The sequence below is a fragment of the Thalia democratica genome, chromosome 5 (assembly GCF_965202585.1).
Source record: "Thalia democratica chromosome 5, ktThaDemo2.hap1.1, whole genome shotgun sequence".
NCBI lineage: Eukaryota > Metazoa > Chordata > Thaliacea > Salpida > Salpidae > Thalia > Thalia democratica.
This window is the reverse complement of record NC_139169.1, coordinates 73,147,748-73,173,052: the sequence shown is the minus strand read 5'-3', so window position 1 is coordinate 73,173,052 and position 25,305 is coordinate 73,147,748. Positions and strand designations below refer to the sequence as shown.

Below are 25,305 nucleotides of genomic sequence, written 5' to 3'. Positions count from 1 at the left end.
GACATTTAAGTAAAACATTTTTAAGCTGATTTAAATGACAAAACTGAAATTCAAGGTGTATAATTTAGTTTCAGCTTTATTAAAGTTACTGTAGTATGATATTGTCAAACTATATAAGAGAAATAGTTATTTATTAAAAGGCATTGTTTAAAACCAAATAAAATCGTATTTGTTTTGCTCAAGTGTTTATCAACTCTGACTTATAAATTGTTTATCTAAAAAGCTCTGTTGAAATAGTTTGATGAGTATTTTCTTTTTTCACTTGTACCAAAACTTTTTGTGAGTGGTTCTTAATACGTGTACTTAACACTTAAGTTATATAAAAAATTTAAATACAAGTAAGAGTATATTTTGTTCGCATAAATATTTAATTCCTTATCTACAGGGTTGCCACTAGTTTTTTTCAAATTTCTTCCAGGTTTTTAAAAGTACACATTTTTGGTTTTATTTTAGTTTTAGGTTAATTTCTACCTAAAATAAACTGTATTAAATAGTATAAAAACTTTGAAAAGATACTGTGAAGTTACTTTATTTGTGTTTTTTAATAATTTTTTTTTTTTATGTTGACAAAAAAATCTTACTTATATGATAGATTCTTTGTGTCAAATCGAAATTTTACTACTGATTATGTTAAAATTATTCAAAATTCCATTAAAAATTTTTCAGGTTTTGTGATCACATTTCCAGGTTTTTACATGTTTTTTTCAAAATTTCTCAAATTCCAGATTTTTCCAGGTAATTTTTGCCTAAATTGTCGAATTCCAGGTTTTTCAAGGTTTCCAGGTAAAGTGGCAACCCTGTATCTAGTTTGTAAAGATTTAACACCTTAAAATTGATTTCATTAATTATTTTACACATTGCCGCTCTTAAATTCATCTACGAAAACCCGATAAACAACATTAATTTATTAGGACTTAAAAGTTCGAGTAGCAAATCAATAAACTCTGAAAAAAAAAATCACAAAAAAAACATAATAGTCGCAGAAAGACCTAAGAGATCCACATTCAAATATATATATATATTAATTCTAAAAATATAAATACAAAAAACGTTTTGGTCAGAAAAAAAAACAGGGAAACCAAAACGAAATTTCTCGTAATAAATAGCTCTAAAGACATTAACTAAAATTATATAGGAAAATATAACAAAACAAGAAGTAAAGGAAAATTTTGCGTCTACTAATAGAAAAGAATTGTTAGCTTACGTGGCTTTACTCGGATTATAAGAAAAAAAGTTGCTAAAATTCATGTTATTTTATACAAAAAAAGCACTAATAGAATTTTTTTCGAGAATAAACTCTGGTTTTCCAAACTTATGTACAGTATCTAAAAGCATTTGATTGAAAAAAACAAAAAAAAAAGTGTTTTCGAAGCCGACCTGTTTCAAAAAAAAACTATATTTTTGTTGGAACCGCGCGATCAACACAAAACCATTTGAAATTTTGTTTTTATTTTTATTATTCTAAAATAAAATGTACAACTTTCTTCGTTCGAGGGAATTTCCCTATTTTCAAAACATTAAAGCAGCATTTAAACAACTTTCTTCTTCAGTTTCAAGCCGCATCGAAGGCGGCGTTCGGGGCGAACCCCTATTTGATCTGGGTTCCCGCCTTGGTCGAGTCCGCGTTGCCCAGCAACCTGCTTTTGACAGTCGCGACGTCATTTAGGGGCTGCAGTGACGTCATCATGTTGTTCTTGTTGACTTTCATCGCGTTCGGGTCATGATGGGAGGAAAACGATGACATCAGCATCTTCCTCTCTTCCCTCAGAAACTTCAACCTGAAACGAAACGTTTTGTTTGAGAATAGTAATTTATACAAGTTTCACTTTAATATTTATTATCTGTTATACTTGCATAAGACTTTTAATCGAGTTCAACAACAACTTGCACCCAAGGAGAACTGATGATCTCATTAATCTACTAATTGTGTAAAACTTTGTTTTATAAATAAATTCGCAAATCAAACAAAACTTGTCATACTACATAAAAGTTGAGAACTGTTATTGTTCAATAAAAGACTAAAATAATCATATCTTTAAGAAATGACGAATTTTTCAAAGATAAGTTTCTGTGTATTATTTTAGTAAAGCCCTCAAGTTCAAATGAAAGTGTATTAAAAAAAAAATCAGTCTTTTCGAAGATTATATTATGTGTTTTTTTTATGCTACTAATTCTTGTATAACAATGTTTTGTGTAGTAAAACGATTGCAGTTAAAAAATATATGTTAACTGCTTTGTTTACCTGAGTTTGTTTTATAACTAACACAACTGCACTTGGGATAAATAGTTCCTCGATCAAAAATATGTATTTATAGCAGTAGAGTGTATCCTTGTTGATTTTTTTTTATTAAAAAAAATTGCTGAGACTTTATACACCCTACTTTTGAAAAGACAATCAAACTAAGTGGTAATATGAAAAACCTAGTTTCAATATTATTACTATTTCGTATTTCAGTCACTGTTGTTATTGGAAAAGTATTAATTTTAAAATAACAAAATAAATTGATTACCAAAGAAAAGTATACTAAAACGTTACTGCCTTTTAATAGAAAGATATTTTTTAATTTTGCTTAATTTCATTGAACCATCTTATATTTTAGTTAACTTTTATTTTTCATGGAAATAAAAATATATTTTTTTGTACTTTATAATTATTTTTCATTCGCAAAGTTGATGAGAAAACTAATATAAACAATATTGTTTTATTAATTGTTTTAGGAAAACTAGAACTGCTATGTTAGTTTTCGATTGCACCAAGGAATACCAAAAAGTACAATCTTGTAAGAGTTGATCCAGGCGTAAAATACACAACAAAATTGTAATACTCGCAAGTTATACATACAACGATTTTATAAAAAATAGCTTAAGTTTCAACTGTAGTTTTAAATTTTTGTTGTACTTTCCTTATGATTTCTTAAACATACGAACCAATTCATACATAATATTTTTAATAAGCCAACAAATTTTTGCGTGCTTTCAATTTTGTTTATTTATTTATGTGACGAAAACAATCCGTAATTACTTGAAAACAAAATAATAAGCGTGCAAAAAATTGTTGAAACAGCAAAAAGTTAAACTACGGAGTAAATTTCAAGCATAGGCAATGATAAACTGTTACCATACGTAGTTTAAAAAATTTATTATGATAATAACTGAAAAATGTTACCTAATGTTGTATAGGTCTTAAAGACGGCTTTAAAAACTCTCTGAGTTGAACGTTGCAAGATTGGTCACAACATTAAAAAAAATAACTGTGTGTTTTCTTGTTATCCACAATTTTGTTTTAATTTATTTTGAAGTTGAAAAAACTTTTAATTTTATGGTGAAATCAATTTTATCTTTATGTTATAAAATACCTAGAAGCAGAAAACACTTTAGTAATTTGCCACTCAGGTTTATTTTTGGGGTTTCGAATTAAACGGGCTTAAACAAAATTTTGTTTGAGTAAGATTTAAATTTGCGTGAGTAATCAAATTTATTTTAGTTTAGACTTATAACTATAAAAATAGTTATAAAAAAAGTTAAAAAAATAGAAACTATTACTGTGTATTGATAAAAATCTTAATTTAAAAGTTGGAAACCTTTAGTTTTGAAAAGGTTCAATTAATCATGGTTGCCACTGTTCAAGCTGAGAAAAATTTCCTGACTTTTCCTGACCTTTTACAAAAAATTTCCTGACTTTTCTAAATCAAACTCTTAAACTAAACTTATTCTAAAATACATAACCTAACACTTGAAACTATATAAAGCTTTCAATCTAATTTCAATACAGGTTAAAAACAACAGTTTTTTGCTGAATTCTATCATCAAACTTCCAGTACATCACTTAATTCATCTGTGTATGATTGATGTTTGTAATAAACAGCTCTATCAGCAAAATACTGTATATTTTATTATATATAGTATTATTACCTTATTAATACAGCTTGTCTGAAAAAAGACACAATTTTTTAGCTTTTCCTAGCATAAATGTATCTAGATAAACAAACGACATATAAGGAACTTTTACAATTAAAACCTTAAATCAATAAGGAACTTTCACAACTCAAACCTTAAAACAATAACAAACTTTTACAGTTAAAACATTAAAACAATTAAGACCTTAATCAAATACTGTTTTTTTTTAAATGTATGTACTAAAATTTATTTTCTTCGTTTTTTTATTAGCACTTCAACCTCTTCATCTAATGAAGATATGGTTTCCTTCATCTGGTCTGCATTCCGATTCAGTATACATACACATTAACTTGTTACATAAAATACTAAACTATTGCTTAGTTATAAAGAACTCAATTATTTAAACAAAAAACACTTTGATTCTAAAATTATGCTAGATAAACGTTTGTTTATATATCACAGTTTCACTATGGAAGTGTCCTTGCTACAGATCATTAATACTAAAAAGCTTACAAAATCTGCTTGTTCAAGTAGGGTACTTGTTCAATATGTTAATAGAAAATTTTTGCAGTTTTATAAAGGATATTTTACTAATTTATACCAGATGAAGGTATGGGAAATAAAATTAAATATTTTTGTAAATTTCTAGGAAAATCTTGGATTTTTTTTCTGACTTTTAAGGACCTTTAATTAATTTTTACCATTTGAAGGCTTTAGAAAACAAGGAATTTTGTAAATTTAAACCTACTTTTTTTTAAATTTTATCAAATTTCCTGACTTTTTTTCAAAACCCCCTCAATTTTCCTGACTTTTGTCATTTTTCTAAATTTTTCCTGACTTTTCCTGACCGAGTGGCAACCCTGATTAATCATTTACTTCCTTTTAAGACAACAATTAAATTAAGAATTCTGTAAAAGACTTTTTGTAAACTGATTAGAACGATACGTTTGAGTATGTACAAGTACGTACTTAGTCTGTTATATTAAAGCTTACATCTTTTAAAGAAATTTCAACCAAGAACATTTATGTCAATACTAACGCTTTAAAAAAAGGTTTAAAATGCAAAATCAGTTATTTAGCTTACTCGAAACCGTCTAGTCAACAGTACTTATATAATAAAATTAGCTATCAAGATTTATTTTTGTTTTTACAAATATTTACAAATACTTAAGACGTTATGTATTTTACACCTAGGATCTGTACAAAATTTGAGCTTAAGGACAAACTCAGGACTTAAACAGCGCCGGTTGTGAAATAGGAGTCTTTTAGTTAACAATGCAATTGAAACTAAACTAATGCAATTTAAATATATATAGTTTGACTTGTGACATTAACAACTTTTTCTTATAAAATAGTTTAACTTGAGTTTCATTCATAGGTTGCCTAAAACCATATTTATAACTTTTTTAAACACTAGCTGTTTATGGAGGAAAATTTATGTACATTTTTATTTGTATTGTCTAGCAGTACATATGAGTTTGAAACTAAATAAAAACGTGACATGTGCTAATACAAATACATCACATAGTTTTGAAGAAGAAGTTTATGTTGCCTATATTGAAATGCGAAAATAATAAAAACAACTTTATTAAGTCTTTAGACCAGCGGTTCTTAACTTTATTTCATAATTTACCCTTTTATGGAAGGTAATTACTAAACTTACCCCCAATAGAATTTTCATTGGTTATCTAATAAAAAGAGTTTATTGAAGTTTAAGCTCATAAATATACTAAAAAATTAAAGAGTGCATTTAACTTCAAAAAAAAATTTAAATACTAACTTTTTAATGAAAAAGACAATAAATAAAAACAAATTTACACAACTTGTAATCTAAAAAGTTTACCCCCTAGACGTTAACGGCTTTTTGCAGTGGAAAAGTTAAACTTAAAAATTCGTAAGCTTATGCATCACTGGCTTCAACTACTTTTAAAGCACGAACGCATACATCTTGCTGATTTAAAAGAACAAGTAATCGAGCTTAGATTTCACAAGACAATTTAAATAATTATCACTCACTGGTCTTGTAGGAGGAGCTTTTTGGCTTCGGTCTGCCACATGCTCATCCTCTGCTTGGCCAGGTCCGTGTTCAACGTCCACATCTCCATCTCCGCGCTCTGAAGGTCGCGCGATTTCTTCATCACCTGTTTCGAGTTAGGGGATTTATTCAATGCTGAGTTGTGGAAGAAAAGCGTTTAGATCAGTTTAAAGTGTTTGATTTTAAGCGCCTTTACCATCGTATTACTTAAAAAGTTTCAAATTTAAACTTAATTACAAACAATGATAATTCAAAAGCGTTTGTCAATTTTTTTTATTCCTTAAAAAATAAAATTTAATATAGTATTATTCGGTTTCAATTATTATATTTAACAAGTACCTCAAATGAATGGCAAACATTTTACTATAACAATGCAATCAAGTTTTTATTTATTATTATAGATTTTTCGGGTTAAATCGAAATTTTACTACTAAACATCTGAAAATTGTTAAAATTCCAGGTTTTTTCAGTTTTTTTTGTTCAAAATTCCAAGTTTTTTCCAAAATTTCTTTAATTCCAGGTTTTTCCAGGTTATTTTTGCCTAAATTGTCGAATTCCAGGTTTTTCAAGGTTTCCAGGTAAAGTGGCAACCCTGTTTTATAACAATGTAATCAATTCGTTACCTAGTATGTTTCAACGTAGTAAAATGTTTTATAAATAGTTACCAAAGTTATATTACTAAGCTACAAGTATTGTTTATCTTTGTAGAACAAATACTACAAATTCTTAAGGTTTTTTTGTAACTTCTACTTCTTTCGAAGCAGTGCTCAGAGTAATGAAAGGGATTATGTTTTAAAAAATTGCATGTTCCAGTAAAAACAACACACAAATATAGTTTCCAAAAAAAAGTATATTTTAGGTCATAACAAAATAGAAGATGTGAAATAATCAGAAAATTTTAAACTTTGAATTAATTAAGCCAGCAATTGCTTATGATATCTCAATAAATTCTAGCTTTTTAATAACTTTTTTTTATGTTATTCAAAGAATTAAATGCTGTTTTCGTAAAAGTTAAATAACAAATATTTAATTAATAAAACTTCACTTTTTCTGAAACGTTTTTATTGATTAAAACTAAAACTTATACGTATTTGAACAGTACAATACAAAATAGAATATTAAAAATATACAGAGATAATTTTTAGCGAAGCTTTTATATACAGTGACTTTATATTTCTCTGTAATTTTGCACAATATATATTCATAGAACTTTATACTTATGTACGTAAAAAGTTAGTAAATGTAATACCTGTCAACCATTTAATTTTCTATATAAGAAGAGTTTAATCAAAAAAGTAATTAAACAAATAAGCTTAATAATAAAAAAGTTAAATAAGTAAATGTTAACAAGCTTCGTCAATATACTCCAAATTACTTATAAAATTAAAAAAAAAACACTTCGCACAGATATCAAGTTAAATCAAGTTTTATTTATATAATAAAGTTTCAAAAATTAACAAAATTTACTTTTATACTGAAAAGTACTTAAATATATTATTTCTAATTTACCAAAATTGCATTCAAATAAATGCTGATGCTAGTAAATAAATGCAGAAAAAAATTATATAAAAATAAACAAAACGCCTCAACAAGCTGCGGCAATCAGGTAAAACGCTCACACAATATATATAAACCAACTAACTAACAAAAATTTAAGCTAAGAAAGTAATAAAAAAATACTCGTGTATTTATTTAGATTCAGTTAGATATTTATCTTACTTAACTTTCAATAAAACACTGACGAGCAAGAAACAAAGCGCCAATGAAAACAGCAGCGGCAATTTAAATCAGAGAAACGCGCGTTTAACATGTGAACCAATTTACCGGCCAAAAAAATCAACCGCTCGGGCGCGGTAGAGAGCGGCGTTGCGCAGTGTTTAAAGAGGAGCGGGCTTTGGCGAGTGAGAGAGAGAGGAGTGCGTGAAAGGTTTTTGAATGGCTTTGGCGAGAAGCGTTGTGTGGAAATGTTTGCGCCAATAATGAATATATTCGCAACGCGAGTAAAATAGCTTGTTGTTGCCAGTTTGTGATTAATTGTGTGAATTGGAGGAACCAAAAAATTAAGTCTAATAAGAATATAATAATCTCATAATTCAATTTCAAAATTATTAAAAACCTGCTCTGACTATATTTTGCTAAGTGTTATAAATATCAAAAATTAATTTTATGATCAATTTGGTGAATTGTAGGAATTAAAGGTAAGTGTGTACACATTGAAAAGAATTTATACTTAAAAACATTTACTTTTGCTTAACAAATAAAAACAACAAAGAAACTTTCAAACTACAACTTTTTCAAACACCTTTATTTTAACAAATCACCATTCAGTAACAAATATTCAAACAAGTTTTTTGTTACAACTTGTTTACACACTGTGAAGGACAATAAATCACCTGTTTACTTTTTTTTATTATGCTCAGTTTAATTTTAAGACATACTAAAATTAGTAACTTTATCTTAACTTACAATCTTTCTTTTTAATAACTGCTGGACTGATTCTAATAAAAAACTATTAAAGCTGTAAAAATTTTTACTTTTTAGCTACTTTTTAGTTAACCAAGTAAAATTAATTTATGTAATAAAACAATAACTTAAATTAATTTTAGTAAATTATGTACCAACTCCAGAAATTTTCACTACAACTGAGTATAGTTATTATACAACGCTTCTTTACAAGAAGCAATCAATAAAAACTGTTTCGACAAAAGACCAAACATTTACCTGTATTACAAAAACCGCTAAATTATAATTTTATGATAAAAAATAAGGTCTTTAGAGACATGCAAGACCACTAGTTGCGCTTTTTATAGTGAGTTAAAAGTGTAAAAGTTTTATAGGGACAAATCTAAATGTTAATAACGTGATTTACAACAAGTATAATATTAAAAGTATTGTTTTCACCCAGTGGTAAAAGCATTCGTTTTAATTTACTGCTTTTTAAAAGCCTGCGGTGAGATTTGTTGTCAGAAATATGAATTATTAATTGTTTTCACACTAAAAATATAATACATCAAAATATAAATTTTATGTCTAATGCACGTTATAGCTTGTATTTTTCATGTCGAGTCAATACCGAAAATGTGCTAAAAATACATTGTTTAAAACAAACATTTGTCTGATTTTACGATCCTCACTGGCAATCGAAAGTGCCATAAACACAAAAAAATTTTAAACTTTAAACAAGTTTTAACACTCAGCTGAAACAAAGACTTGCTCTAATAAAATCTGAAACTTTGCTGACTTGTAATTACTGTACCTAAATGTGTACTTGATAGGAGATTTTGTTTCAGTACATGAAAAACTATCTTATCCAACACAACTTATTTGTAAAAAGTTTTATATAACTAATATTAACTTATTAAGATTCAGTAACAATTCAGTGAACTTGTATCTACACCCTCAAACTGATTTACCATGGTTACTTTGTGACATTATTTGTAATAACTTTTCGCAACCACAAAACTTATTATTCCATTTTGTACCTAGCTGAATTCTTACGTAAGAGTATTAGTGGAAAACGTAACTTAATAAAAGCTTGGTTTAGTTTTAAAACTTTGAATATTATTTTTCAACCTCATTTCAATTTACTATAAAAAACATCTTTAAGGTAAGCTGTAGAGTTTGAATTCCAACATATGGAGTATTGGGTTAAAAGTTTTGAAGAAGATACTATATGTATAGAATTTAGTTAAAAATATATTTCTATTTAAGATCTGGAATTTTTTATATTTATTCCACCACAACCACTTCTTTACTAATAATCTAAAAAAAAAACAACTTATCATTAACTAAATACTAGATAAAGTTTGTAAAACTTTAGAATGATTAATTAGTCGAAAACTTCAAGCACAAAATCTACACATCTCAAAAATATACGAGTCTGAATAAAACTACATAAAAATCTACAGGTTTTTAACATTGCACAAAACACACCATGTCGATTATATCTTAGTTATTTAAAAAGGTTTCCACCAACACTTGAAGGCTTATAACATTTTTGATACAAATCGCTTGACATGTGCGCTTCAAAGAAATCAAAGCTTGCTTACATATAACAATACTTTACCTTACAACGAAACCATTTAACAAAAAAATGTATTCTTTATCGTCTCAGTGGGTAAATTGAAGGGCCAATATATTTTAACTTTCATCTCGTTACTTAACAGTACCAAAATATTTAAAAAAAAACATCTGTTATGATCGACTGAGTATAGTTTTAAAATGATTTTACATTTTTACTACCTAAAGTAATAATTTTACAACAAACAAACATCTTTTTTCAACACCTAGAATAAATCTTACCAACACTCTATAAGTTTGAACTCTATCTTTACTTAGTTTTGAATGATTTCAAAAATATTTGAATCAACTATGATTAGGTAAATTCATATTATTAACAATTAAAGCCATAACGGAGAGTAAATATATTTTTTTCACAACTTGACCTTATCTTGTAGGTTATAAACTAAGCTACAAGTTGCTTTTTATAGGGGTAGGGAGTACTTGGGTGATGTTTGCTAGACACATGAGAAGTCTTGATTTGGATGTGTTTTGGTCTAATTAAGAAGAATTAAAAAAAAAATTAAAATAATTCCTAAAAAAAAACTGCACCCCAAAAAACTGATCTGGACCCCAAAAATCACACAATTTTTGATTTTTCGACTTAAATAGTAATAAAGTCACTCATACATGTCCTAGACTTATATATTATATCTTAAATGAAAGCTAATAATTATAGGCATACACTTAATGACATTTCAACTGCTTTTGATATATTATGACGTCATAATTACACAAAATATGCAAATTTTGTCTGTAAATTGGAATTTTTTCTATTATAAAAAGCAAATTCTTCTGCCATAAGATGGACCACCTCATGAGAGTTCAAGACAGAAGAAATTCGAAGTGGAAACACCTACCTAAACGTGATTTGCTAAACTTGCATTTAGATTCTATTCTTGATTGTAAAGTTGATGGGGAATGGGATGTTTCTAATGAAAGATCTATTACTTTTTCACTGAGAAACCATGTCCAAATAGATTTAATAGTAGAACAGATGTCTTTTACATAAAGTTAAAAAGTAGTTTTTATGTATTTTTATGAGTATTATGTACATATAGTCAGTTAGATTTTTATCAATCATTTGAAAGTTATTTTATACTAGTATTTTTAAAAGTATCAGTCATTTTGCAGTAATCTTAAGTGTTAATACTAAATGATACAGTGCAATGTTCGTTTTATTATGCAATGTTCTTTATTTCTTTATTATACTAGTCTCTATTTATTTTGCAATCATTAACTTAATGTTTAATACCATACAACATTATGTTGCCTATAATAAATTATAACTTTTTTGTATTTCGTTATGTTGTTGTAATGCAAATTGAATAACATTCTTAGGTTATTTTTAAATACTTATAGCAAATGAATTATGACATCAAATATCCCATTAATATACATACAACATCACCTAAATTTTAAAGGTAAGTAAGTATATCTACAAAGTTTTATTTTAAAATATTTTGTTTTAATTAGATTAGACAACCAGCTATGCTTCTTAATTTTTCAAAACGCACCATTTTACAGATAAAATTTACATATTTTATGTGATTATGACGTCATAATATTCCAAAAGCAGTTGAAATGTCATTAAGTGTATGCCTATAATTATTAGCTTTAATTAAAGATATAAAATATAAGTCTAGGACGTGTATGAGTGACTTTATTACTATTTTAGTCAAAAAATCAAAAATTATGTGATTTTTGGGGTCCAGATCAGTTTTTTGGGGTGCAGTTTTTTTTTTAGGAATTTTTTTAATCTTTTTTAATTCTTCTTTATGATACCAAATCACATCCAAATCAAGACTCCTCATATGGATTTTACAACATGACCAAAAAAAGTGCTGTACTACCTACCCCTACTTTTTACAGATTTCAAAACAAAAACATAACTTTTGAGATACAGTCGGTTAAAGTCAAAGAGTACAACAGGTTCTTTTGGAATAAAAATATCAAAAATAAAACATACTTATTTCTCTAATTTTTCGGTGCGCCCCGCAACAACTACGTATTTATTGATAAAAAAAACCAAAATGAAAAAAAAATCTTCGTTTTAGAGCGTGTGTAGCAGAAGAGCAATCTTTGATGATCAACCAGTTTTCTATGTTTACAACTTAGAAAGAAGTTTTCTATGTTTACAACCATATTTATATATTTCATGCGAACAAATTAAAAAACAAACTTCTTTTTCCAGCGTGCTGGTGAGCTACGTACTAAACAATAAAAAAACCAAAATGAAGAGACAAACTCAAATTTCGAGCGTGTGTATTGCAGTGATTTTCGATGATCAAATGTGCCAGTTTTACACATTTACAATATTTAAAAATTTTATGCAAATAAATTAAAAAACAAACCTCTTTCTCCAGCGCGTTGGTGGGCCAGTTTACGGCGTGGTGCATGAGCCGCCCGTCGACGACGTGCCTCAGCTTGTTCATCGACTTGAAGATGTCCGAAGCGTCGATCTGCATCTGGTACTGAATCTGATGATATTTTGTTATGATTAACATTTAATTGATTTTAATAATCTTCAAAAAGAAAATCTAAATATACTTATAATACATAAAAACAGCTAGTATTTGATTGGTTTACTCAGTTCCAATGCGTTTAGCATATCATCAGGACAACGATAAAGTTTATTTGCAAATTTGTAAATAATAACAAAAATACACATTATAATGTGTCAAATAAATTTGAATAGGTTTAGGTAGCTTATTTTTAAAAACAACTTCTGTACAAGCCAATTTATGTTTTATTTTATTTTTTTAGTTTGTTTACACATGTATGTGTATATATGTATATGTATCTAGTTATGCTAATTTTTTAACTTTTATTTGTGTGTTTTGTTTTGTGCTTTATTTTAAACTTGTTTTGAAGCTGATGAGTGCATAAGCACGAAACTCAAGTCCTTTGAGTTCTACATCTTGTAACAAACCTTTTCATATATATATATATATATATGCATATATATTGATATCATAACAACATTTTTTATTATTAATTGAAATGTATATAACAATCAGGTATAAAATATATATATATACATATATTTTTTAACCAATAATAATAACTATAATTATTTTAATATATATTTCTACCTGGTTGCAGTTCTGCTGGTACGCCATATGCGGGTGCTGCAGGTGGCTGTTGGGCGGTTGCTGGGGCGACTGGTGCATGGAGAGGCGCCTGGCAACCGGGTTGGTGTGGTTGCCATGGTGGTTGCTGTGAGGGTGGTGGTCCTCGGTTGGTGCGACGTGGTTGCTATGAAAATATAAAAGTTGGTTAGTTGTTGGTAAGGAAGTTGGGTTGTACTTTAAGGTTGTTTGGCAACGTACTGGTAATATTTATATTTTGAATTCAATTAATTTAAAACAAAACAAGTTTAGAGCTTAACTGGCACAAAAAAGTGGAAATAATATTTAACTAATTATTTCTATCTTTACCTTTATGTTGTACTATTGAAACTTTTTATCATCTTTTAAAATTGAATTCCTTGTTTAAATACATCAACACAGCAATAATTTTTACTTAGTTCTATGTAAAACTCATAGCACTAACTTTAAAGACTTTGAGATAAATGTATATCAATGATGTTATTAGTTTTTAAAAGTGTATACTTGAAAACTATAAAGCAAGTTAAATTTTAACGGTTTTATTTAAGTCGTACACTTTTCGAACACATGTTAATATTTAGAAAACTTTTAATACGAAAACTTTTAAAGTTCATAAAAAAATAAAATGTCAGTTGTATTCCAATTGTTTAATGTGTAAAATATACTTGCATTAGATTAAATTTCCAAATATGTTAAAAACTATAATTTTTTGAAATAAAATATATATTCATATATTTATTAAATTAATATGGCTTTAAGTAACTAGCTAATTTTTTCCAGTAATTTAATATTATACGTACAGTGTACACTAGACTTTAATTATATAAAATTTTATATGTTCTATATTTTATATGTTTATACTTTTATATATTTTACAACAAGTAAACTAATTACATCTGAAAATAGTTTTGACACTTAAGCTATGTTTTAGATACCATTTTAACAGTTTAATGTGATTTAGTTCAATAAATATTGTTTCACTCAACAACCAAACTTAACTTTTGAAATTAAGAAACGCTACTTCACTGTAATTTACATTATTACATACAGTTATGTAATTCTTATTTAATATAGAGCCTATAATTTTAGTGTACTTTAAGATTAATCTTTCAAAAGATTCAATCATTTAAAATTAACCTAAAACATAATGTTATTTTGCTTTAACATTCTTTTTATTTAACCTTGGAACTCACATGTAGAAGTTAAATTCATTAGTATGAAAAAGGTATAACTACTTTATGTAATTAGTATGTTAGAAACCTATACTACAAAATATGTATTTTCAAGAATCACCAGGGAATATCTAAACCTACTTCTAAAATTTAAAAATTACATAACTACTAACTAGTATATCCATTTATTGAACAGTATTAGCATCAGTTACGTTTTGGCCAAGTAAGGTCTTATAGTGAACACTTTACTTAAAAACACAGTAATCTAATCATTCAAGAGAATTTTTTAAGTTAGCTACAAATAGTAAAATATTCATTCACTACCATCGATACCTTGATGCCAACAAAAATCCGAATACTATTGCTTTATGCTTAAAACACAGCATGAAAGATAATTAGTTAAAGTTGTAGAATATTTTTTTAAAATAACTAGCGTGCATCAGACATACCAGATTTAAACATCTAAAACAGGAAAATTGTACACAAACAAAACCCAAAATCTACCAGTATATTGATATTATGACCAATATTAGCATAATTTCTGGTCGAGCAACATTTTATATTGAATACTTTTCTTACAAACATACTACTTTTTACTCAGCTGAGTATTAACAAAAAAGTTTTAGTAAAAAACACAAATACATAAATAATTGTTTAAATTTGTAAATTACAAGTCTGGTTTTTTTATTTACAATACATTATAAAATTATTTTTAGGATTGCCACCGGTTTTTGGAAAATTTTCTCCAGGTTTTCAAAATTTCCTCCAGATTTCAAAAGTACACGTTTTTGGGTCTATTTTGAGTTTAAAGTTAAGTTAAAGGTAACTGTGATAAATAGTATAACAACATTGAAAATATACTGTAAAGCTACTTAAAATGCATTTAAAAAAAATTTTGATGATAATAAATTTGTATATCTATATAATAGATTTTTGCGTAAAATCGAAACTTCACTACTTAACATGTAAAAAAAACTTAATTCTAGGTTTTTTAGCCAGAATTGTCAAACTCCAAGTTTTAACCCTGTTAGTTTACATCTAAAAAATGTCTAAGATTACACTACTAAGCAAGCTTTTTAAGGTTGGACTTTTTCTAAAAAAACCTCGGTCAGCATGGCTTCGCGGGAGAATAATTAAATTAAAAACAAATCTAATAGTAGCTAAAAAAAGAAGAAAATATTGAACAAGTTTGAAATATCATAAGACAAAACTGCGTTTCACCAACTTATATGCAATGATATCAGAGACATTTATGGCACATGGTAAACTCAATCCGCGTCGAATAAAAATATTTGGCCATGTGTTAAAAAAAATCAATCAAACGTCCTAAATCTTAAAACTAGCTAGAGTGAGTATGTAGTCAGTTTTCAGAAACCATATAAATGAATTTTCTTATAATTTTTTTCCACCCAAGCATATGGCGACTAATCTTCCAACTTAATTATAATAATAATTAAAACAAACTTTAAATCTTCAGTGTGAGAGGAGAGAGTCCTCGTTTTCTTGGAAGACGAAGATTCAAGCTGGTGCGCCGGAGACTCGTCTGAAAAAAAAAATAATTATTTCAGAAACACAATATAAATAAATTCATTATATTTACTTTCAGAAAGAATCAAAACTAAAATTTGATGTAACTAGTTTAATTAAATCATACTGACAACTGATAGGATATCATTAAAATTTAATTGCAAGAATGCTTGTTTATAAATCCTATAAGTATATGGCTATTAAATTATACCTGTAACGGAATGATATTTTATCTATTCTTATACAGTTTTTATTTACGACTTAAAAAAAAATAATACAACACTTCTTATTAACTTTAAACTTAGGTAATTTGCCTCTTTTTGTTTAATAGAAATTATTAATTTAGATATGTTACTGAGTAATAAAATTTTATTATAGTATTTAGTACTTTGGTGTGATATATATCTTCGTATTTTTACTACATAGAAAAACATTTGTATAAGTTAAGTGTACACTACATTTAGGAAAAACTTAGAAATTGAAAAAAGCTCTACTGAAACTTTTTTGATGCCCTTGAAGCTTAGTTAAATAAAATTTTCAAATAATTCATACTTATTCAGGATTTTACTACTATTGTGTTCTCAGGTGTAGAAAAAAGACTTATACAAGGTTGTAATATTTCTATTCATATTTGTTGATAAAACAGACACTCAAGTATTTTGAAGTTTTAACAATTTTTTCTTTGTCTCTAATTCTGACTACAACAGATAAATTGATTATTTAGTGTAAAAACTTATTTGTTTATAAAATTAACAATTTCTAGCTTTTAAATAAGAACAAAAATATTTCAACTGTTGAAAAAAAAAATAAAATAAAAAAGAGTGTTTAAAGTATGAACATCCAACATTAAGTAAAGTAAAACTAACTTCCGTTTTAACTTTTTATTTTAAGCATATTTTTTCATATATTGAATAAAACCTAGTAATATATTCTATTTGAATAATTTTTTTTATAAAAGCACTGACGAGGTCTTTGACCGAAACTGAGTTTGCATTACAAAGTCTTTAAAGAATATAATAAATATAAATTGTCCTCTAGAAGTTGAGATCTTTTTATTAGTTTTCGAAAAATCAAAACATATAATAGTAGTAAATTTAACATGAATATTATCATATCTCAAAATTTAATTGTCATGTAACAATTTTGAAAAAATATTAGTATAATGAAAACTAACCGTGCCTAGATCTTTTTCTGGGTTTGTTCACACTCTGGAGTAACTTGCTGATTGCTGTTAAAAGTAAAGTTAATTAAGAAATTTTAACCAATTAATATGAATTGTTGTATTATCAAAAGAATTGAAATCATTTTCGGAGAGTTTAAAAGCTTTTACTCAAACGTATTTTTAAAAAGTAGCATTTTACCAACTCCAAAATGTATCAAATCAAACTTATACATTTTTTCACTTTATCCTAATTTTATTACAATAAATAAATTTAATACAGTTCGTGCATTTCAATTACATTGCCAGACATTAACAGAAACATAAAACAAATTAATTTTTATACATGCCAATGGGCTAAAGAGAGTTTTTACTTAAATAGTGATGCATACTTTATAACATTAAGTTTAGGTGTATAATAACAACGAAATAATTTTTACAAAAATGTTTAAATTTCAAGTTAAACATTTTGAAAATGATAACAACTGGTATAAATATTCAATAAAATAGTCATATCTTTAAAGTTCAACATATAAAAATACATTAACTAAATTTTGTTTTAAAAAACTTAAAACTTTAAAATATTCTATAATTTTATTAATAATTATGATAATTTAATAAATAATTTAATAAATAATATACTTTTTAATATTTAAAATAAACTCACCAAGCGTCACGCTCGTGGGGGTTCCGTGACCCGAGCTGCTGTTGGGAGTGGGACCGTTGTTAGGGGTCTGCGAGGTGCTGTTGCCATGGACGCTGTTGTTGCGCATCAGGTGCAAGAGGGGCGACGCTTGGTGGTGGTTGTCGTGGAGATTGTTGGCACGCTTGCTGCTGTCACTGCTCATCATGTTGACTGAAAAAAAACAAAAAATAACAATTGGGTTAAAAACTAAAATGATTACTAACTATAAATAACATATTTTTAACTCCTCAAAAAAAATTAATAAAGATCTGATGCAAATAAATTAATAAATTGATAAAAACTTTTATAGGTAAAAAATCAATTTAACTTAAACGATTACAACTATTACTAGCTTACTTAAAAATTTACAAGCTTAAGTTAAATTATAAATTTGAAACAAACTTTTGTGGTTGGCCGATCCCAGGTGGTCGCTCCTGCTGTTGTAAGGAGAATTGGACATCATGTGGTTGAAGGGCTTCATCGGCGTCGCCTTGCCAACGCCCCTGTAAACCCCCTGGGCGGCGTGGGGGTGCTGCGAGTAGTCGAACACCTTCCCCGTCTGACTGTCGGTGGGCGCCGACGACGCCGAGTTGCTCCGCAGCCCGCCAACGAGCAGCTGGCACCCGTTGCTTCCCTTCTGCGTGGCGTCGGTGGTCTTGTGGTGGTTGCTGGTGAGGGAAAGCACCTCGTGGCGGAAGTCCTTGTCGTTGCCGGGGAGGGAGCTGCGGCGCATGTCGTAGTCGGAGCACGCCCTCGCGCGGAAGTCCCCGTCCCTCTTCTGGTGGCCGGTGTGGGGCGAGCGGAAGTCCGAGTCGTGTGTGACGTCATAGTGACGCTTGGCCGGCGTGTTGTTGTGGTGGTGGTTTTGACGGTTGCCGGTTGACGAGTGGTTGTTGTAGTGGTTCGTCGTCGGTTGGTACGAAGCTGCTGAGAGTTATTTATTTGTTGAGGTTTTAGAATAATCGAATGTTGTTAAATGATTCTTATTGATTCAGTTCAGTGTATGGTTGTCCGATGAAGTAATAACTTACTAAATAAACTTTTTTACTAAACTGATATTTAAGGCAAAGTTGTTGAGTGGTCACTTGTAAACAATTATTAAGTTTAAGATGAAATTTATGAGCTTGTACATTAGAAACTTTACAATAAAATAAGCTAATAGAGTAGTGAAGACAGTTAAATTGTTTCTACTTCGACATATATTTTTAAAATTTAGTTGACTCATAGAGCATTTTCAATTTCAGTGTGTCATAAACCAATGAGACAAAAAACGACTAAATCAACTTTTTAAACTTTATTTTATAAGCTGTAATAAAATTAAAACAAAACTCACTTTTCTGAGGTGTTTTTCTAGGTTTCACATCTTTTGCATGGCTGTAAAAAAAAGTAATATTTTAAAATTTTGTTTGTGATAAAACAACTTTTAATAAGGAATATGATAAAATATAAAGAGTACAACACTTATTTGTAAGAAGTAATGAGGGGTAAAAAATTTTCTTAACTAAGGGACATATTTTCAGCAAAAAAGTAAATTTAAATTTTATAACTTGACACCATGGATAGTTTATTTGCAGTTAATATATAGTTTATTAAATTGTTTTAATTTTTAATTTTGTAATCTTGTTCGCAAAAGGAAAATTATCAGCAAAAAAAGTATTTTTGAAACTATCTACTTTCCAGTTACAGCCTACAAAGGTGATGTTTTGAAATTTAAAACTCATTTTAAAAGGAAGCACCTAACTAACATTCACAACCAACAAAACGTTTACATTTCAACTACACCATGAGAAAGTGTGGCAAAAATTTTACAGTGCATAAATAATCAAATCCTAATATTTTACTTTAAATTTCAAACTATGTGCGGGCGGGAACATAACGATTTGATATAACAAAATTGCAATGCAAACTTATGGAGAACAAAGTTTTTATTTACACAAAAGCTTACAAGCCACCAATCTGAAGAATGAAAACATCAAATTACTTTGTTCAACACTCTGGGTTTATGCGAAGATATTTCTGACACATTTACAAAAGATTTAAAAAGACAACCGTTCTACGCAGTTGATGCGTTTCATTTTCAAATATTTAGATTTCGCATCTTTTATAAAACTATTTGCTTTAATGATCGTGTTTTAAAAAAAATAACACAGGAAGGAAAATTGCATATTTGTAGATAAAAAGTATGACATAGGACTTCAAAATATTAAAATTGTGTGATGCTTCTTTTTTATCTTTACAACAAAACTTTTTCTCACACTTTATCTACACTTTTATATAATTATATGCAATAATTAATTTTTTCAATGAAACTCTCAAACTGATTATGTATGAATTAAAATAAAAACATTAGAACTAAAACCTTAAAATTATACTTATAGTTTTAAAATTATTTTCCATTTAATAAGCAAGGTGTTTTAAAACTACGCTTTAAAAAACACAAGTTAAGCTGTAAGTGTTACTAGCTTTATTATTTTAATAATTATTTAAAACTATGCTAAACCAGGTAGCAACAAATTTACATTACTAAAATAAAACGAATTAACTTGTATTTCCATTTTTATCACATTACAACACTTTTAGTTAAAAATGAGTTTCCAATAAAACAATTAATTGCAACAATTAAGGGTTTAGAGACAAAAGCAACTCCTAATTAAAAATAAAAAGTTCAAAAAATTTTAAAAATATTTTAACTTACATTTTTACTTGTCATTTTCATAGAGTTTTACTTAAACGCAAAAGTTTAACTGTTTAGCAGTTCATAATTAAAACCATATCATTTTAGACTATTTCTTCTAACTTATTAGCCAGTGAAACATGTGTCTCGAAACAATAATTTCTAAATAGTTACAAATATTGCTTACTTCATCTGTAGTGTTACCTAGAGAACTATAAAAAACCTAAATAAATGAAATAAGAGTATACTATAGTGCAATAATACGCTTGCGTTTCAAAAGTACAACTACTTAGGCCACAATCTAGCAATGTTTAGCTCTTTAGAACACAGTTAATCATACCCTGCACAGGGGGTCGGCAGGTCGATAAAGGAACGAATTTAATGTGCTTAGAAAAACATGTTTTTTATTCATTTTTAAGAACTGAAAAAATAGGCATAATTACCTTTTATAGATAACACTTAAGTATCCTGATTTTTTAAATTACTTTTGAAATACTATGATATATAATAAACAATATGATACTGAAACAACACGCTTGTATTTTAAAGGCACAACGACTTAGGCCATAATCTAGCAGTCCCTTTAGAACACAGTTAAACAAGCCCTACTATTCAAACACGTATTATAGTTACCTGTCGCGCCACCCCAAAGGTTTTTCCCACTGGGACTGGGAGGTTTGAACGTTGAAGTAGTACGTAGTGCCCGTCTTCGAAGACACGTGCTCCGTCCAATCTCCGCACTGGCGTTTCGCACTCTGTTTGATAATTAGTATTATGAATTACTCTTAGTTTTTTACATAATTTATTTTTAGTTTTTAAGTATAAAATATGAACAAATTGAACTTTGTTGGGAAGTTTATATTAAATATTATAAATTATTATCAGTTTTAGAGATACAAACTTTCATGTTATCACTAAAATGATGTTTTGCACTCTGAAAAATCATAAGTACAAAATAATGCTTACTGTAACAATAGTGATTGCTTTTCGCACTCTGTTTTTTTTTCAAATTATGCTTAGTTTTGTAAAAAGAAATTTAAGTTTATAACAATGTAAAGTTTAAATAGTTTAATAATTGATGATTTGTTTTACAATCTAGAAATTATAAATATAAAATAATGCTTGCAGTAGCAGTAGTGAGTATGTTAAGCTTGAATCATTTTTTTTTACTTTTTAATAGCATTTTCCAGTGAAGAAATTTAACAAAATATCATAAAAACTATTAGTCTGCTTCTACCTTTTTTAATTTTAATTTACAAAAAAGCTCACCTACATTAATGCAACTGTAGTAAATAAAAATTGAAAAAACAGCAATGCTAAGTTTTAAACCAAAGATGCTTTTATTTTATGGAAGCTTAAGAACCACTAATAAATTACTTATAATTTCCAGTTTAAATCATTGTTTTCTTGGCCTCTATGATTCGTTTCTTTTTTTTTTATGTTTTAGAAATTCTGGCTTTTACAAAAATACTTGGCAGCAAAGCTAAAGTAAGAAATTTACTTCGAACTTGTCTTAAACAATTAATAAAACAATTTCTCTTTATGACATTAAAAATTCAGTATAAATATAATTGTTAACTTTGTTTAAACAATTGAATACTGGAATATGCTGAAAAAACTAAACTTAGTAACTATTTCTTCTACAATCATTATTTTAGACTTTTTTGCTACTATTTAAATTCATTCTAAATTAAATTAAGAAGCTGGCTTATAATACAAAATAAAACGAAAACATACTTTTACCTTCAGGTGCTTGGCTTCTTTCTCTTTGGATTTCGTTGCACTGTCTGTAAAACCAGTATAGCATATTAAAAACTCTTTTAAATTACATAAACTTGGAATAATCAATAAAATCATTAGTTTGAAATGATTTAAATTTATTGTTTAAATTGTATACTATTAGAGAAACTACTTCATTCACACAAAGTTTTGTTTTCAAAGGTGTTTATGAAACATGTCAATTTAAACGTAAAATAAACTTTTTTTTTGTTTTTTATCTGACCTACTAGATTACTATTACAGCCGAAAAAATTTTACAGTAGTATTGAAATTTACAAAACAAAAGAAGATTAATATCAAGATCACCTAAACAAAAAAAACTGTTTGATTAAATATATATTTCTTACTAAAATTTTTGACAAAATGCCTTAAAATTGCCAACCTACGTGGAACGGGTCAGATCTACTGAAAAATTTTTTTGCAGGCATCAGTTTTTTTTTATTCAACATAAAAACACATCAATGAGAGACACTGTGTAACTTAAGAAATAACAGTTTACTCTGAAGCATAAAAAATGTTAAATTTAATGTAATATTTTAAAAATCATGCATCTGCTTCCACTATATTATCTTTATAGTGAGCTTTAGAAATAAGAATCTGTTTAAACTTTTTTTTAATTGCTGTATATACAAAGAATCTATCAAAAGTATGTACATAAAAGCATTAAGAACATCAAAAACAGCTTCAGATATATGTTCACATATATAGAGATTTGAAAAGAAAACTCCCCAAAAACTAATAAAAACAAGTATGGTAATAAGATTAATTGGTACAGAGCATAATTTTACCCAGCAATGTTAAGAAATTGCCTGTGTAACATATCACAAAAAAACTAGTTCAACATTTACCTTAATAAGTGTTTTTTCTCAATTAAACATAATTTAATTTTACCAAACAAATGATTAACTTTGTTATTTCAATCTAATTTTTTTATATGATCAACTTCAATAAGTACAATAAAATTGTAACAACTTTTTACTTGAAAGAAACATTTTTAGTGATTAACTACACTTAAAATCCAGCATATATCAAATTGTTAAAAATATAAAAGAAGTTATACATTAAGTAAAAACGAATATTTAGATTGACTGTTTAGTAAAATGATGTTTACTAACCATTACATAATATATAATGATATTAGCTGTTGGCATAAGCTCTATGTAATGTAATTAGCTCTTTACTTAGGTAAATTGAGCAATCTAAAATAGTAATCTGCAAATATACCAAAAAAATACTTACCACTACAAAATCCTAAATATTTTATTAAATTAAGTTGTTTAAAGTTTTTGCAGTCTATATAGCAAAAGTAACAAACGTACCCTTAAACTTGCTAATGCTGCTCTTGTGGTGGTCAGAATTTCTGGAGGACTTGTGGTAGCTTTCCGGTTGCTTGCTGTGTCTGTTCATGCTTAATGATATCATTTACTACTTTAATCTGCTGAATATAATGGTTAAGGATTAGAAAAAAATGTACAAATTTTCGCATACAACACAGATAATAAATAAATAACAATTCAATTAAAATTATTGTAACTAATTTAAACTTTTTTGTAGACAATAAAAAATAAATTCCTCATTCGACCAAATTATTGGTTTCAGACTTTTTTTATTAAGCACCAGGCTAAGGTGGTGCAAACGGTGATGAGGCTTTTTTTTTGAATTTATTTTAATTTCAAGTCTATAACGTAGCTAACAGTAGCCTTAACCAATTTTCAAAAATCAAAAAAGCCTTTGAGATGTACAAGGGTACAGAGTCAATGAATTCAATAGTTTCATTATGAAATTAGGGCTAAGTAAAAAGATAAAAGCTATTTCATTGAATGTATCTCATACTACGTTTTTTAGCAATTATACTTAATTTTTTTCAATCTAGTCTAAACTTAATAATCAACAACCCTCTTGTAGGATTTTTTAAACTTTGAGTAATGATTTTATGGCCATTAAATGTACTTTTTTTTTATTGTTGCAGTACTATTTTTTCGTATAATAAAATGAGCTTTTCTTGAAAACTTTGAGTTAATTGCTTAATAAACTAAAAAAAAACATAATTCTTGATAACTTTTTTAAATTTTTGAGAAAATTAAAAGTACAAACATTGCAGTCTATACCTTTAAATGTAGTTTTTTTAATTACTATATGTCAAAATTTATTTAAAGCTATAAGGGGGGTCCAACATTTTTTTTTCAAAAATTAACTTTGGCTTTTATATGAAAGCTTAAAGTACAAACTATAAGCCAGTTTTTATAGAATTCAAAAATATCATTTAACTTTTGAGATATTTAATTTTTTGTAAAAATTTTCTAATATAAACGTATGGATCGCAAATTTTTTGGGGTCAATTTTCTCCAAAAGTTTAAAATTCACTAAAAATCTATCTCCTCCTTCATTTTTCAAGCAATCTTCTTCAAATTTTCAGGAAACGTTCCTTATAATAAAAGGAAAAAATATTACTTTAAAAGATTGGTAATTTAAAAAAATAAAAAATTTATAACAATAATAAAAAAAAATTGAATATATTTTAACAATTTTTTTTTTATTCCAGCGTAACATTGTTTGTTATAGTGTAACGATTAGACTGTGAAAGTTTGAAGAAGATTGCTTGAAAAATGTAGGAGGAGATAGATTTTTAATGAACTAGTCTTTTTTCGCTGTTTTGGTTTTCCCTTTCCATAGGGAACCTATTATGCAGCCCGACTTTGACTGGTCATATCTCAAAAAATAATTTGAATTTTTTAAAACAATAATAAGCATCTTTAAGCTTAGAAAAAACTCTATAAAATAAGATCAACTTGTAAAAAACATGGTTTACCCCCCCCCCCCCATGGCCTTAACTTATTTAATATTTTATAATAACTAATTTAACTTATTGTTTACACGTAAAACTTTCATATAAGAGCCCTTTTTCATTTTATTACAAAAAATTCCCTTACCTACATGCCCTAAATGACAAATTTTACCATATATTAATTAATTTTTAAAACTTTATTCTGATATATTTAATAATAATATCGAGGGCACTTAATAGGGGGTCTGATACTTTTTTTTTACTAAAAATAACATTGGATCTTATATGAAAGCTTAAATTACAAACTATAAGCCAGTTTTTATAAAAATCTTACTTCATGTGCAAATCTTTTTTCATTTTTGACAGTAAATTTTGATACTACAAAAACATAAAGAACTTGAATGAATGTTTGCAAAAATATGC

The 25,305-nt window shown here is 27.4% G+C and overlaps 1 protein-coding gene across 3 annotated transcripts; it reads right to left on the bottom strand.

Moving 5' to 3' along the window:
• Positions 1 to 1,111: 1,111 nt before the first annotated feature.
• LOC145835923 (uncharacterized) lies at positions 1,112 to 23,537 on the bottom strand. 3 transcript variants are annotated; one of them, XM_082943680.1, is made up of 12 exons: positions 23,417 to 23,537; positions 22,056 to 22,105; positions 20,952 to 21,073; positions 18,978 to 19,018; positions 18,047 to 18,571; positions 17,627 to 17,815; positions 16,975 to 17,028; positions 15,738 to 15,816; positions 13,087 to 13,249; positions 12,346 to 12,471; positions 5,914 to 6,038; positions 1,112 to 1,778 (listed from the first exon to the last, which is right to left on the bottom strand). In XM_082943680.1, the coding sequence occupies exons 1-12, from the start codon at positions 23,517 to 23,519 to the stop codon at positions 1,589 to 1,591; spliced, it is 1,767 nt and encodes a 588-aa protein (XP_082799806.1). In that variant the 5' UTR covers positions 23,520 to 23,537; the 3' UTR covers positions 1,112 to 1,588. The 3 variants fall into 3 exon arrangements, with proteins under 3 accessions (XP_082799806.1, XP_082799807.1, XP_082799808.1); XM_082943681.1 differs by having other exon boundaries at positions 18,047 to 18,568; XM_082943682.1 differs by having other exon boundaries at positions 22,062 to 22,105.
• Positions 23,538 to 25,305: the final 1,768 nt, after the last annotated feature.